General features: G+C 40.8%; 1 protein-coding gene and 1 pseudogene across 8 annotated transcripts in view; one reads left to right on the top strand and one right to left on the bottom strand.

Annotated features, from left to right (window-relative positions):
• The window catches only part of AP2B1 (adaptor related protein complex 2 subunit beta 1), a 125,316-nt gene that overhangs the window by 80,450 nt on the left and 29,459 nt on the right, over positions 1-15,407 (top strand). For all 7 annotated transcript variants that reach the window (XM_082861713.1, XM_082861716.1, XM_082861711.1 and 4 more), the window contains 2 exons: positions 1,500-1,645; positions 4,689-4,818. In XM_082861713.1, the coding sequence (XP_082717839.1) occupies positions 1,500-1,645; positions 4,689-4,818 (276 nt within the window). The remainder of the gene's footprint in view (positions 1-1,499; positions 1,646-4,688; positions 4,819-15,407) is intronic.
• LOC309975558 (glutathione-specific gamma-glutamylcyclotransferase 1-like) lies at positions 9,015-9,704 on the bottom strand (annotated as a pseudogene). The gene has a single exon. The product of its transcript is annotated as a glutathione-specific gamma-glutamylcyclotransferase 1-like (transcript).

Here is a 15,407-nt window from a genome sequence, read left to right on the forward strand (position 1 = left end):
TGCCGTGGAGCCGCTAGGCCCGTGAGCCATGGCCTCTGAGCCTGCACGTCCGGAGCCTGTGCTCTGCAGTGGGAGAGGCCACAGCAGTGAGAGGCCCTCGTACCGCAAAAAAGAAAAAGACATTACAGGGACTTCCCCGGTGGTCCAGTGGTAAAGAATTCGCCTTCCAATGCATGGGTCGTAGGTTCGATCCTTGGTTGGGGAACTAAGATCCCATATGCCACCGGGCAGCTAATCCCACGCACCACAGCTACTGAGCCTGCATGCAACAACTACTGAGCCCGCACGCCTCAAGTAGAGAGCCCATGTGCCACAAACTACAGAGCCCATGCGCTCTGGAGCCTGTGCTCCACAACGAGAGAGAGATCAACACACCACAACTAGACAGAAGCCCACGTGCCACAGCGAAGAGCCTGTGCAGCAACAAAAAGATCCTGCTTGTCGCAACGAAGTTCCTGTGTGCTGCAACTAAGACCCAACGCAGACAAAAATAAAACAATAAATTAGTTTTTTAAAATAAGACATTATCAGCTTACCCTCCAAAAAGGTGACATCAAATTGTGTTCTCCAAAGCAGAATGTAATATTGCCAGATTCCTTATATTCTCCTTCACTGAGTATTACTGACTTTTTGAATTTTTGACCCTCTGATAGATGAAAAATAGTATCTTGTACTATTAAATAGTGTCATTTTCTTCTTTTCTTTTTCCTTTTTTCCCTGTAATGTGGTTGAGTACATTCTCATGTTTACTAGCCACCCACTGACTAATGGGTACTCTGTCTTTAGTCAGGACAGTTCATGAATTCCTGTTGGTTTATATATATATATATATATATATATATATGTAAACTGGTACACTCCAGGAGTATCACAGATTCTGGGGCCAGAGGTGGGTCACGAATGAATTATATAGAGAAAATAGGCATTCAGATTACTTAAACGACATCTGAATACTTACTATTTCCCAGAGACTATAATGAGGGTTAAAAATATACATAAGACATGGTCCTTGCCCTTAACAGATTACTGATAAGGAATTTGGTAATGATTTTTAAAAGTCTTCAAATATTGTAAACATGCGATTTTCATTAGATCAGTTTTTTCCCCTTTTAAGCCTTTTACCAAAGCTACTAACCAAAGAAACCCCATGTTATGCTCATTGGAATTTCTCCTTTCGCCATGGTTACCCATAGACTATTTTGGGGTTTGTTTTTCTTTGTTTGTTTGTTTTTGGCTTTGGTTTGGGGTTGGGTTTTTGTTTTGTTTGCTTGGGGTTTTTTTGTTTGTTTTTTTGATTTTTGGTGGCTTCGTTTTGGTTCTTAAATAGTTGAGAATGATCTCAAAATTCAGCAAATATGACTTTATCCGGAGCCTTTTGCATTTGGCTTGGTATTTATGGTATAAAAATCACCTTAGTTGCCTAAGGAAGTGAAATCTTAATTTCATCTTTATTCAGAAGCGTCCTGTCTGGTTTCATTGGGCTTTATACTGTGTTTCAGGTCTGGCTGCCTGCAGTAAAGGCTAAGGGCCTGGAGATTTCGGGAACATTTACTCACCGCCAAGGGCACATCTATATGGAAATGAACTTCACCAACAAAGCTTTGCAGCACATGACAGACTTTGCAATTCAGTTTAACAAGAATAGGTAAGAAATCTGAGTTCCCCAGCTCGATCCTGAGACAGCAGTGTACTTTGTGTCCAACAAGAGAGTGTTCTATTTAGCAGTGGGTAAAAACTCTCGTGTTGGCAGATGTTTCATGTAGAGTGAGTGGAGGCTGTTGCACATCTGTTCAGTGGTCAGCTTCAACACTGGAGGCCCTAGGGAATTTTTCTGGGAAAACTCATCCATATGGAATAAGAAAACTGTCTTTGCCATTATAATCATACGTTTTCTATAATGTTTTGTAAATGAAATCACGTAGTATGGAGTCTTTTGCATTTGGTTTCTTTCACTTAGCATAACGCTTTGAGATGTCTCAGCAGTCTGTTCTGTTTTACTGAGTAGTGCTCCATCGATGTTTATACCGTGATTTGTTTACACTTTCACCAGTTGGTGGAACTGGGGGTTGTTTCCAGTTTTATCTTTTTTGACTAAAGCGCCTGTGAATATTCATGTACAGGTCTTTGTGTGGATATATGTTTTCATTTTTCCTGGATAAATACCTAGCAGTGGTATTGCTGGGTCATATGGTAATAAGTGTGAATGTTCCAGCTGTTCCATACTCTTACCAATGCCAGCCATGCTTATACATGTATAGTAGTATCTCATTTTAACTTGAATTTCCCTAATGACTAGTGATATTGAGCATTCTTTTCATAATCTTATTGACCATTCTTATATCTTCTTTGGTGAAGTATCTGCTCAAATTGTTCCTTTTTCTTTTTTTCTTTTTAATTGTCTTATTATCAAGTAATAAAGTTTTTTATATATTCTGGATACAAGTCCTTTGTCAGATATGTCTTGCAAATATTTTCTCCCAGTCTGTGGCTTGCCTTATTTTCTTAACAGTGTTTTTCAAAGAACAAGTTTTTCATTTTTTGTTTTATTTATTTATTTTTTTTAGGGAGATTGCAATTGACACATATACACTGTTGTTTTTTTTTTTTTTTTGGCTGCATGGGGTCTTCGTTGCTGCGTGCCATCTTTCTCTAGTTGCCATGAGCAGAGGCTACTACTCTTCGTTGAGGTGTGCGGGCTTCTCATTGCAGTGGCTTCTCTTGTTGCGGAGCACAGGCTCTAGGCGCGCGGGCTTCAGTAGTTGTGGCATGTGGGCTCAGTAGTTGTGGCTCTCAGGCTCTAGAGCGCAGGCTCAGTAGTTGTGGCTCACGGGCTTAGTTGCTCCGCAGCATGTGGGATCTTCCTGGACCAGGGATTGATTGAACCTGTGTCCCCTGCATTGGCAGGAGGATTCTTAACCACTGCGCCACCAGGGAAGCCCAAGTTTTTTATTTAAATAAAGTTTACTTTACAATTTTTTCCTTTTAATGTCTTTTGCTTTTTGTGTTCTGTTTAACGAATCTTTGCCTGACCCACAGTTACAATTTTTTTTTAATGTTTTTAATAGAAGTGTTAATAGATTTAGCTCCTACCTTTACCTTTTAGAATTTACTTTGAGGTACTTTTGGTGAGGTAATATGTGTAAAGTAAGAGTCAAAGTAAACTTTTTTTCCGTAGTAAGTCTTGAAGTCAGATAGTATAAACCTTCCTACTATGTGTGTTCTTTTTCAAAAATTGTTTTGGCAATCCTAGGTCTTTTGCCTGCTGGAATTTTGCTTGAGAGTGCAGTGAATGTGCAGATCAGTTTGAGGAAGAATTGGCATCAAACAATATTGAGTCTTCTAATCCATTAGCATAGCATGTCTCCCCATTTATGTAGGTCATCTTTAACTTCTCTCTGCAGTGTTTTATAGTTTTTCGTGTACAGATCTTGCACATCTTTTGTCACATTTAAGTGCCTTATAGTTTTGATGTTATAGTAAGAAGCATATTTTAGTTTTTGGTTGTTGCTAGTATATAGAAATACAACTGATTTTTGTACATTGAACTTGTATCTTGAAACTTCATTAAACTTACTTATTAGTTCTAGTAGCCTTTTTTTTAGATTCCTTATGGTTTTCCATATAGATAAATAATGAGAGCAAGATCAAAAGGGCAAAAGGGTTTTCTGACCCATAAGTGTTGATACCAAAATGAGTGATGTGTCTACTCAAAATCATTTCTTTATTGCATTTGGGACTCTAAAGTGTAGTTTATCTACAAAAAGGAAAATGTTTCTTCTGCTAGTCTGTGACTCTTGAAATTGATACTACCTATATAAACTCAATAATTATTTTATAAATATTAAAATCCCATCTTCCTTCCTGAGGCTCATTAGAACATAAATTCATTATAAATTTATATCATTAAGTTGTTTATTTGTTATACCTATGGGCCTACTTTTCCCTTTCTGCTCCATCTTTTTAAAATTGTATTCTTATGTTTCTGAGACATAAGACATGTCTGTCTTCCCTCATATATTTTTGGGTTTTTTTGTAACTTCAGACTCAGGCTTTTCCCATCTCTTTACTATTCTTGTATTATTATTAGGCAGGCTTCTCTGAGCAGTCAAACTGGTGGGTACTCACTGCCTGCCTTAGGTGAAGAAAGTGGCCAGATTTGAGTCTACAGTTTATCCTTTGGGGTGTTGTTTGGAATGTTTAAGCCAATCAACTCTGCTTTACTTAGACTGGCTCTTTCCCAATGATCGTATCCTGTGTAAGTAAATAAAGAAGAAAGAAAATGAGAGTTACCAGTAAATCATCCTCTGGTCTGATCAGGCAGGTTATCAAGCAAGTGAAATAATATCATTATACTTTACAGGGTGGGTATTCTTAAGTGTTCTTTCTCCCAAAGATTATCTAAAGGAAGATGTATAAGAAAAAGATGCTTATCAAACCTGTCCCTCTAGTGGCATGATAAACATAAGAAACTTTCAGAATCAGAGCATTAGCAAACCAGTTCTGTGCTTATGAATGTTTTCTCCTTCCTCAAATCTTCTTAATGGAAAAAAGAGGTTATGTTGTAACTAGTGTTACAGCAAATTAGAATTTGTTTCCTTCAAATGGAGTAAAAAGCCATTGAAACCTAAAGACGTGACTAAATCCTGCCTCCTGATTAACCTCTGGGGTTTCTTCATCCTCTCTCCTAGCTTTGGTGTCATCCCCAGCACTCCTCTGGCCATCCATACACCACTGATGCCAAACCAGAGCATTGATGTCTCCCTGCCTCTCAACACCTTGGGCCCAGTCATGAAGATGGAGCCTCTGAACAACCTGCAGGTTAGACTTTTACTTCACTCAGGGGGTACAGGTTTATGTCTTGCCGATTTTATCTGTAAAGCAACCCCTCTCTTTCTTATATTAGATTTGGTCATGGAATAGGGTTTGAAATAAATCTGTGGAGAAGACTTTTATTTTTCATTAAAAATACACACAGAAGTCACTCATTGACACAAAGTTATTTTCTTTTTACTCAACAAACAAACGTTTCAAGGTGTTATGTACAAACTTTTTTCTTTCTTAAGACTTTCATAGGGAATTTGAATGTCACAAGAACAGATTTCAGTAGAGCTGTGTGGAGGTCATTTTGAACACACAGCCATAAATAGTTGGGTTATCTGTATTTAAATATGATAAGTGTGTGGTAAGTGTAGCAGCATCTTAGAGGAGCTCAGAACTTTATGAAGTTTATAAGAGCCTCTCCATCTTGAAAATATTGAATTTTTAGAATGCTTAAGGTCCTAGCTTAGAGTATCGTTTCGTTTTCACCACTTTGAATTTCTCTTGAAATTTAAGCCTTCTGGGGTTCAAGCAACATGAAGGCAGAGTAGTAAGCATGTAAGCTGAAGCTGTAGCAACCCTCAAGGGATAAAATACAGATATAAGCCCAAGAAGTTGAGGGTTTTAATGCTCACAAGGACAGAAGAGACCACCTTGGGCTGACCTGAGATGGGGAACTGTAACTGATCCCTGCACAAAGCTGAGACCCTGGAAAGGCAAGTCCCTCAATGAAAGGGGAACTAGGAAAAGATTTCCACAGGAGCAAGTGATGAGAGAGTTCTCTTTGACCTGGGTTCTGGGCGACCTCTTGTGAGAAATCCAGGGCCCGAATTTATACTGTGTACATGAAGAATTCTCCAAACCAGTAAATTAATGTAAAATTGGACCAGAACTGATGAAACCCAGGGTACCTGGCGGAAGCAAATGCAGAACGGCCTTTATGCAATGGTTTTGAACTTTAAGGCCATCAGGACTCCCATCTGAGAAGAAAATCTCTACTGAAAGTCAGCTCACAATTTAACCAAAAAAAAAAAAAACAAGAGGGAAAGGTGCACTGTGACTGACAGTCAGAAGATGCAACAAAGAGGATTGCTATCCCCTTCTATCGAGAACTTGATATGATAGAATGATAGAATGATAGAATGATAGAATAGTATGAATGAGACTATAAAATATGTTTCAAATGATGAGCAAAATATTTCAGCCTTCCACTTTCCAATCAAGACAGGTGGGATCCCATTGCTCAATCTCCTGGAAATACCAGTGTGGGATACTAGTCCTTATGGTGAGACATCAACAATAAAATTACTTAGAGTTGAAAGTAACATTCTCCAATAGTTTAAGTGCCAGTGCACCAAGCCTGCTTGCCAGTTGACTAACTACCTTGCTGCCTCAGCAGTTGACTGCTTCTTTCTCAGCAAAGGGTGTAATGATTTAGAGTGACAATGAGTGAGTCACAGTATAAGTTGGCTCAGTCTAGAAGAACAAAACAAGGATTTCTCTGCAGAAGGAATTGGCTCTGTTGCTATAATGAGACTAATGTGTTAAGGGGCTTTTCCAGCACAGAATCCTAAAAGAAACTAACTCAAATTTACATCTCCTCTCTTTTCATTGAAATCTAACCTCCTGTTGGCCCACAGAGCCTCAAGCCAAATATTTGAGGACAGTCAGCATGGGTGTGAGAATGCTTTACTTTAGAATTAGGAAAGGGAATTTGGGTCACAGAAATGAGGGCAAATTTCCTACTCTTAAAACCAAAAGGAAACAGTAAATAAATAAATGTCAGTTTACTTCCCTATTTGCATTTCCATTTCACATTCAGTGAAATGAACATCCCAAATAGGAACCCTCATAAAAGAAATTGAATCTTAGTCCAAACCCCTCCCTCAAAAGTATTGTTATGATATTAGGACTAGCAAGTTTTCATTTTCACAAACGTGACATTATAAAAAGCAATCTTAAAAATTTTCTATCTAAGCAGAATGTAATAAAGCAGTTTCCATCTGTAGTCAACTATTGATTCTCCATGTTTTCCCCATGGATTCTTTTCTTGCAGGGATGTCATAATAATGGCTATTTTCTCATTAATTGGTATTGCCCAATGGAGAAGATAAGCAAAAACTTGAAAAGAGGTGAAGTTATTTTTCCCTGCTGTGAGCAGCTCTATTTAATGTCTGCTAGTGCAAGGTGAAACTAATGACTAGCTTAAAGTGGTGGGCTGCTTTAGATTTCAGCTTCCATTCTGCTCTTGTCCTAGTATGAACAAAAAGAATCAGATCTTAACTTCAACAAGCTTAGACCATAAAGATCCAGATAAAGCCAGGTAAAGATTGATTGGCATTTAAATGTTATGCAAATATAATGTTTAAATTCAAGAGCTCATGCAGGAAAAATTAGTACTTTTCTAGTACTCCATAAAATCAGGAAAGAAAAAATGGTTTAGGAAATGAAATTTTGAAAGCAGTGTGAGTTTTAGCTATTTTGGCTAAATTGATATCAACATAGGACAGATAAATCAAACCTAGTCGCCAAAACTGTAATGTAACATTTAGTACAAAAACTTTTCATTAAAAACATAGTCAAACTACTTATTGGCTTATAGTCTTTTTGAAACTTTATTGAAAGACACTGTTCCCTCTTAAAATGTAAAATAGGTTATACCTTAGATACCTACTAGAAATTTGAACATAGAAAATTTTTTCAGCTGTACTAATAATGTTGGTTGTAAAAGCCTTTGTGAATTCAACTTAACAATATTACACAAAGTAAAGCTTAGCTTGCCCCCGTTGGGAGCTTCTCTTGAGTTTATTTATATCATATAATTATATTCCTTAAAAAGAAAAGAGAATTGATCCCCTCTATTTAAATAAAACAAAAACCTTAATAAATGTCTAAATGAATTTTCTCTGAGTTTTCTCCAACTTTGATATCCTCGTTTTTCATATCATCTGTGTCAGTTGCTTAGAAACATTTTCCCAGTATACTCCTTCAAACTTGCTACCTGGCAGCTGACTGCTTCTTCAAGTCAGTGTCTGCAAAAAGACAGTAGAACGATGATATAACACGTGTTCATCCCAATCTTTGTATAGATGCTGTAGTGTTCTCACAGCTGCTTGGCCTCCTTTTTCACCAGGCTATAAACTCTTGTGAGAACATGGATAGAACCGTTCTTTCAAATTTTAATTTTATCGGGATTATAAAAATACAATTTAGAGTCAACTAGTTCTGTAGTTAAAGAAAAACCCAGTCCCCAGCCTTCTCTCACCACGTATGGCCGTCATCTACATACATATTTCCAATCCTCCTGTTTTCCTGATAGAGCTGTCTTAGAATTTGCTTTCATCAGTGTTCATTGTTTATGTTGTTATGATTATATATACTCCTCATAGCTGAGCTATATAGTGTGATTATTTTTTTCTCCATAAAATTTTTATAAGTAATTATTTACACATTAATACCTGTCTTTTTGTTTAATTTTTTTTTTTAATGAGATCAGTTTATGGATTATAGTATGGGACAGATTGGGAAGATGCCAGGACCTATAGTGATGAGCTTCCCAGGAATAGACCAACAAACAGACAGGAGTAGCCCAGACAGAAGGACAGGGAAACAAAGCCAAATGGGTAAGAGGCCTAGGCCCAGCCTCAGCAGCTGTGTCTGGCCTCCAGATCCAGCTCTGCCCTGGGGACCTGGGGGATGAGCACGGCTGGCAGGGGCCTCAGTTCTTGTAGGGCCCCCTCTCCTCACTCCCTCCTACCCTCACCAGCAGGCTGCGACCTTTGACGGGTGTTGTTTCTGGGGCTAGGGAATGGTTGGTCTGGAGTCAGGGGCAGAGGGTCAAGGCTCTTGGAGGCTCCCTGGGGAGGTGGAGGCCTAGGTAGTATGGGGATAGCAGCAGCACTGGGGGGAATCTGATCAGGCAACAGGCGCCTGGGGTGGGGCACCGCTCAGCAGGGCCCCTATATCTAGGGCAGGCCCCCCACCCTGCCCACCACACCAACATGGTGCAAGAAATAAAGTTTCAAGTAGTAAGTCAGTGTCAGGTAGGAGATCTGGGGGCTGGCAGACAGGCAGGGGCTTGAGAGAGGCCCCAGTTGGCCCACCAAGTGTTCTCAGTGGGCTCCAGCTATATCAAGTCTGTCTGTGTGCACTGGAGTAGGGACCTGGCCCCTGTGTCCACGTAGCGGCTCAGCCCCTCAGACCAGTGCCAAAGCCTGCTCAGTGGGGCAGAAGCAGGGCAGCATGGTGCCTACAGCATCCACGATGGCTGCCAGGTGCTCGTCCTGTGCCTGGGGCCCACAGAGCTGCCTGAAGTCTGCCAGGCGCAGCAAGTACTCAAGGCTGTGGCCAGAGAAGCCTCGGCAGGCCAGGATCTGCATAGCGATGGCCTCCTCAGGCGCAGGGCCCAGGTAACCAGGGTTCTGCGGGGTGGCCACGTAGGCCAGTACCTTGAGTGGTTGGTCAGGGGCATCTTGAGGGCAGAAGGTGACCTCCTTGGTATCATAGCCACCAAGCACTGCCTCCCACACGTTCAAGTACTTCAGGGCCTCATTGACCTGCTCACCTTGCACCTGGTACGCCACACCCCAGGTGCAGCCCTCACGATCTTCAGGGAGGGTCACCACACGACTAGGCATCTTGTCGCTGCCCCAATGGAAGGTGTCTCCCTGTCAGAGGCGGCCGCTGTAGCGGTGCATGAAGCCCACACAGCTGTCGCTGTAGGCGAAGTCAGGCCTCCACACCAGGGAGCCGTACCCGGAAATCCACAGCGCTTGGGGGCCGCCGTCCTGGGGGGTGGGGTGTTCTGGGCTGCCAACTCCTGCTTCACGGTGCCGGCCACAGGATGGGCCCGGGCCGCCTCCAGGGCTGGTCTCCGGTGCAGGCATGGCAGGACCGACAGACGTACCCACCTGGCCTGGCACTGCTTGGCCGCTCTTGTTTGTTTAATTTTTTGTGTTAACTGTAATTCATTCCCAAATTGCAGTGAGATCAGACCCTTCAAGATAGTCTTAATCGGTTTCACTTTCTTATAGTCTCCTTTTGGAGTCTTTTGACTGTGTCAGTCTGAACTGACTTCCTTCAACACCTGGAACTGTCATCCTGGGATCTCCCTTCATAGTAGCCTTGGGGATTCATTCCCTTCGCCTGTCTGGTATGTTGGGTCTCCTATTGTATTTTTCTCTCCTTGGTTTACTCCTTCATTTTGATGAAAAACATCCTCTAGTAGCTTCCTAAGAATAAGTATGTAGAGAATAAAGTTTTTGAGACTTCACATGTTTTAAAATGTCTTTTTTATCTTCACACTTGTCTGATGGTTTCTGTATATCATTCTAGGTTAGGAAAATAATTTGCTTCCTAGTCTGAAGCCATTCTGATTGTTGATCCTTTTCTGTGCCATGTTCTTTCTCAGTGAAAGCTTGTACGATCCTTTCTTTATCCTCCATGTTCTGAAATTTCACAGTGATGTGCCTTGGTGTGTGTGTCTCTTTTCACCCATTTTACTAGGTACTTTTTGGGCTCTTTCAATGTAGAAACTTGTATCCTTCAGTTCTGGGAGTTTTTCTTTTTTATAGATGTCCCTCCATTTTCTCTGTCTCTCTTATTGGAAGTCTTGCTATTTGAATGTTGACCCTCCTGGACCGATCTCCCTTTTTTTTGTCCTGTTCTCCATCTCTTTCTCCTTTTGCTCTACTTTCTAATTAGAAACATTTTATGAAAAATTTTTAACTCTACAAAAGTAAACAAAATAGTGTAATGAGTCCCTGTGTGCCCATCATCTAGCTTCAATAATTATCAGCCCATAGTTAATATTGTTTCATCTATACCCCTGTCCGCAGCATATTGTTTTGACGTGAATCTTAGACATTTATATCATTTCATCTGTAAATATTTCAATATATATGTTTAAAATAGATGGTGTCTTATTAAAAACATAACCACAATAATTATGTGCACGTTAAAAAATTAACAAGAATTCGTTAACATCAAATATCCAGTCAGTTCTCAAGTTTTTAATTATCTCCATATCTTAAACTTTTTGTTTGTTTTTATTATTACTGTTGGTTTGAATCAGTAAAGTGCACATATTATGATGGGTTGATATCTCATAAGGCTTCTTAGCTACACTGTTCAGTATGATAGCCACTAGCCACTTATAGCTGTATAAATTGAAATTAATTAAAATAAAATAAAATAAAAAATTCACTTCCTCAGTTGCGTCAGCCACATTTCAAATGTTCACATGGCTGGTGGTTACTAGATTGGGCAGTGCAGAAGTAGAACGTTTCCATCATTACAGAAAGTTCTGTTGGACAGTGCTGATCTACGGGCACCCTCTCTTTTTCTTTTATGTTTGGCTTTCAGCAGCTTGACTGTTATGTACCTAGGTGTTTTCATTGTATTTATCTGGCTTTCAGCAGCTTAACTGTTATGTACCTAGGTGTTTTCATTGTATTTATCAGGCTTCGGGTTCACTGAGCTTGGATCTGTAAATTGATAGTTTCTGCCAAATTTGGGAAATTTTTCTTTCCATTATTTCTTTAAATTTTTTTCTGCCTCAGCATCTCTATTCCCTCCTTTCAGACCTCCACTTACACATATGTGTAACCACTCGATATTGTCCCTCAGATCACTAAGGGTGGTTTTTAGTTGTTATTGTTTTCTTCCTTTCTGTTCTTCAGATGGGGTGATTCCTGTTGATCTGTCTTCAAGTATACAGACTCTCCTTTTATAGGCTACAGTGTTCTGTTACATCCATTCAGTATAGCTTTCATTTCAGATATCGTACTTTTCGGAACTTCCCTGGCATTCCAGTGGTTAAGACTCTGCACTTCCACTGCAGGGGGCACAGGTTCAGGCCCTGGTCTGGGAACTAAGATCCCACAGGCCGCACGGCACGGCCAAAAAAAAAAATACAAACAACAACAGATACTGTACTTTTCAGTTCTAGGACTTCCATTTGGTTCTTTACTAAAATTCCCCATCTGTTCACTCAGGAGTGCAACTGAAGAACCCTGTTTCACAGCCTACTCTTCCTTTATTCAACTTCCACCCTTTGGCCATCCCTTGGGCCTACGGATATGCTTACTGACCCTCAGGAAAAGTGACCAGTAGAAGTATTTCAAGAAGGCCCTGGAAACAGTGTTAGGGCTTTTTAGCCAGGAAATTCTATGTGTTCTACCTGGGCATGTCTCTTTGGCCGTGTGGATTCTTCTATACAGCGGTTCTGAGGAGGCCAGAGGAAGATCAGAGTATGGCCCTCTAAACCATGAGGGCCAGGTTAGGAGCTCCAGTTACCCATCACCGAGGGTAGCTAGAATCCTCTATGTCAGTACTTTCATGTCTTTCTTTAGGGGCTGGCTTAATTTTTCAAAAAATTATCCTTGCCTCTCCTGTTTAGAGTATAAAGAGTGTCTACCAGCCTCCTGGGAGCTAAATTGGGAAAGAGGGCTGGAGACTCTCAGCATTCAGTATATGCATAAATTCACTTCCTTCACCACCCCTCAGCCATGCCTGGCATCCCCTTCAAAGTGCCATCTATCTTACTATTTTATTTATTTTATTTTTTATATATTTATTTATTTTTGGCTGCATTGGGTCTTCGTTGCTGCGCACAGGCTTTCTTTAGTTGTGGCGAGCTGGGGCTACTCTTTGTTGGAGTGCACGGGCTTCTCATTGTGGTGGCTTCTCTTGCTGTGGAGCACAGGCTCTAGGCGCACAGCCTTCAGTAGTTGTGGCATGTGGGCTCAGTAGTTGTGGCACACAGGCTTAGTTGCTCCGCGGCATGTGGGATCTTCCTGGACCAGGGCTCAAACCCACGTCCCCTGCATTGGCAGGCGGATTCTTAACCACTGCGCCACCAGGGAAGTCCCAAAGTGCCATCTATCTTATTTTCTCTGAAAGAATCAATCTTTCAGTTTTATTCAGGGGCTGAGGTAGCTTAGAATGGTGGGGGGATCTAGGGCTGTAACAGTTTCTTGATCCTCTTTTTTTTAACATCCCCTCCCCCCATTTCCCCTCCATACAGTTCCAGAGGCACTACCAGTCCTAAGCCTTTGAGAATTCTGTGGTATTTTTGCTAACACCATTTGTTTCACAGTTACTGAGATTTTGTTGCAGTTGTATATTCTCTTCCCCGTCTTTATGAATTTATACCTTTAAATTTTTTCCCTTTAATTATGGCAGAATTTCTTCCAAGAGAAAGAAAATTTAAATGTGATTTTCAGTCTACTATCTTTACCTGAAAGCCTGATGGCCCCTTCATAAAAATTCTTCTTTCCTTCTGTACTACTTTATGGTTAGAGGTTAGCCTATGGATGAAGAATTGGTCCTTTAGTGTATATGATTTTTATTATCTATCTTTGTATCCCCTTGATACCCCACATAAGTGTTGTTTAATAAGAGGATGGATATTAATTAGGGAAAAGCCATAATGTCTTGGTTTTTTCTTTAAATGTCTCTTCTAAAACAAGGCAGTATTCATCAACTGTGTTCATTTAACCTTTGAATGATTAGGGCAGGAAGTGCTGAGGATGCTAGCGGCAAAGGACACAGTCTTACAATCCCATTTATTCATATCTTTAAGATCTTTGTCAGCCAAAAGGGTTTTTTTGTTTGTTTGGCTACATCAGGTCTTAGTTGCGGCACCCGGGCGCTAGAGTGCGGGCTTAGTTGCCCCACAGCATGTGGGATCTTAGTTCCCTGACCAGGGATCAAACCCGCATCCCCTGCTTTGGAAGGCGGATTCTTAACCACTGGACCATCAGGGAAGTCCCCCCAATTTTTTTTTTTTTTTTGCCAGTGTATGGCCCTGAGAAAAGTGTGTCCCTTGCTACTCCTATATTGCAGTCCTAGCCTGTGAGACAATCAGTTGCAGATGGTGCCTGTCCCTAATATTTCATGTCTTCCATATGTCTGTTCACACTCAGAAAGCCCACAGCTGTAGCTATTGTACCAGAAAAACTGGTAAATGCTTCCAAACGGAAGACCTTTTCAGCAGCTTCCATGAAAGGAAGCAAACCAGCTTGGCATTTACTGACTTTTCTTGACTGTTGTGCAAGCCAAACAACCTCAGTATTAAAGCCTCCTTTGGTCTTCCGGGATCCACAGTTGAGGACAGTGCACTCTGATTGCTTTTATGGAACCACATGCTGCTTGAATAGACGTTGAGTCCTTGAGGTGGTGGATCTTAGGAGAACTATAAGAGATTCCCAGGTCACAGATAGATCCAATGCTGAAAATAACCCCTGTAGACAGGACAGAATCTGAAATATTCCATTAGCAGTATGTAGGTAATGGTTATGAAGATCTTGGTTATGAAAGATGAAAATATTTTACCACCAAAGAAAAAATTGTTTTTTCTGATTGTTGCTTCAAATTTGATATATTTTTCATGTCACATCAGGACTATAAATGTTTCTTTTAATCTCATCTGAGAAATAGGGTATCTTATATACTAGATGTTCCTTTTTCACTAGGTTGGCCTTAGTAAGAACCCTCTTTATCCTTTTTGTCTGGATAATCAAGATTCTGCTAGACAGTATCTTTTGTCTTTCTATAACCAGAACTCAACTACTGGCTTCTGGGACTCTCTTTTAGGATATGTTTGTTTTTTAATTTTTATTTATTTATTTATTTAGGCTGTGTTGGGTCTTCGTTGCTGCACGTGGGCTTTCTCTAGTTGTGGCGAGCGGGGGCTACTCTTCGTTGTAATGCACAGATTTCTCCTTGCGGTGGCTTCTCTTTGTTGTGGAGCATGGGCTCTAGGCGCACAGGCTTCAGTAGTTGTAGCATGCAGACTCAATAGTTGTGGCCTGCAGGCTCTAGAGCACAGGCTCAGTAGTTGTGGCACATGGGCTTAGTTGCTCCTCAGCATGTGGCATCTTCCTGGACCAGGGATTGAACCTGTGTCCCCTGCATTGGCAGGCGGATTGTTTTTCACTGCGCCAGCAGGGAAGTCCCAGGAATATGTTTGTTAATAGCGACGGCCCTGCTTGAATAACCACACATAAGCAGTAGATAAGAATTCTGTATTCTAAGGGACTTCCCTGGCAGTCCAGTGGTTAAGACTCTGTGCTTTCACTGCAGGGGGTACGGGTTTGATCCCTGGTCAGGGAACTAAGATCCCACGTGTGGCGTGGCCAAAAATAATCTGCCCTCAGTGGTAGGAGACAGTTGTTCCTGAAACCCAGAATTCAGTTCGTAGGACACCCAAGCTTGGGAGCTAGTCTCTCATTGAAAAGAGCCTGTGAGCTAAGGTTACTCAAGTAACAGAAGTCCATGCTGAGAATCTTGAGCAAATGGTAATAAATTTCACAAAGTAGTTCTACAGGGTAATAGAAGTGATTTGTGCATTTTCGTCTATTAAAATCTCAGCCATCTTTATATCATGATAGTAAGTCAGGAGTTGATGATGAAAAATGGAATTAGTTTTGTATTTCTGGTTTGATAAATGATTAGAAAATAGATTGAATCATGTGATCTTTTTTGCAGTAGGGGACTTTAAATTCTGAATAAAAAGTCGGTACTTGTTTCTAGTACTTATGTTCTCATTATGGCTAATAATTTTTACGCAAAGCCTTAGGGTGTAT

The sequence above is a fragment of the Leucopleurus acutus genome, assembly GCF_964270905.1.
Source record: "Leucopleurus acutus genome assembly, chromosome: 19".
NCBI lineage: Eukaryota > Metazoa > Chordata > Mammalia > Artiodactyla > Delphinidae > Leucopleurus > Leucopleurus acutus.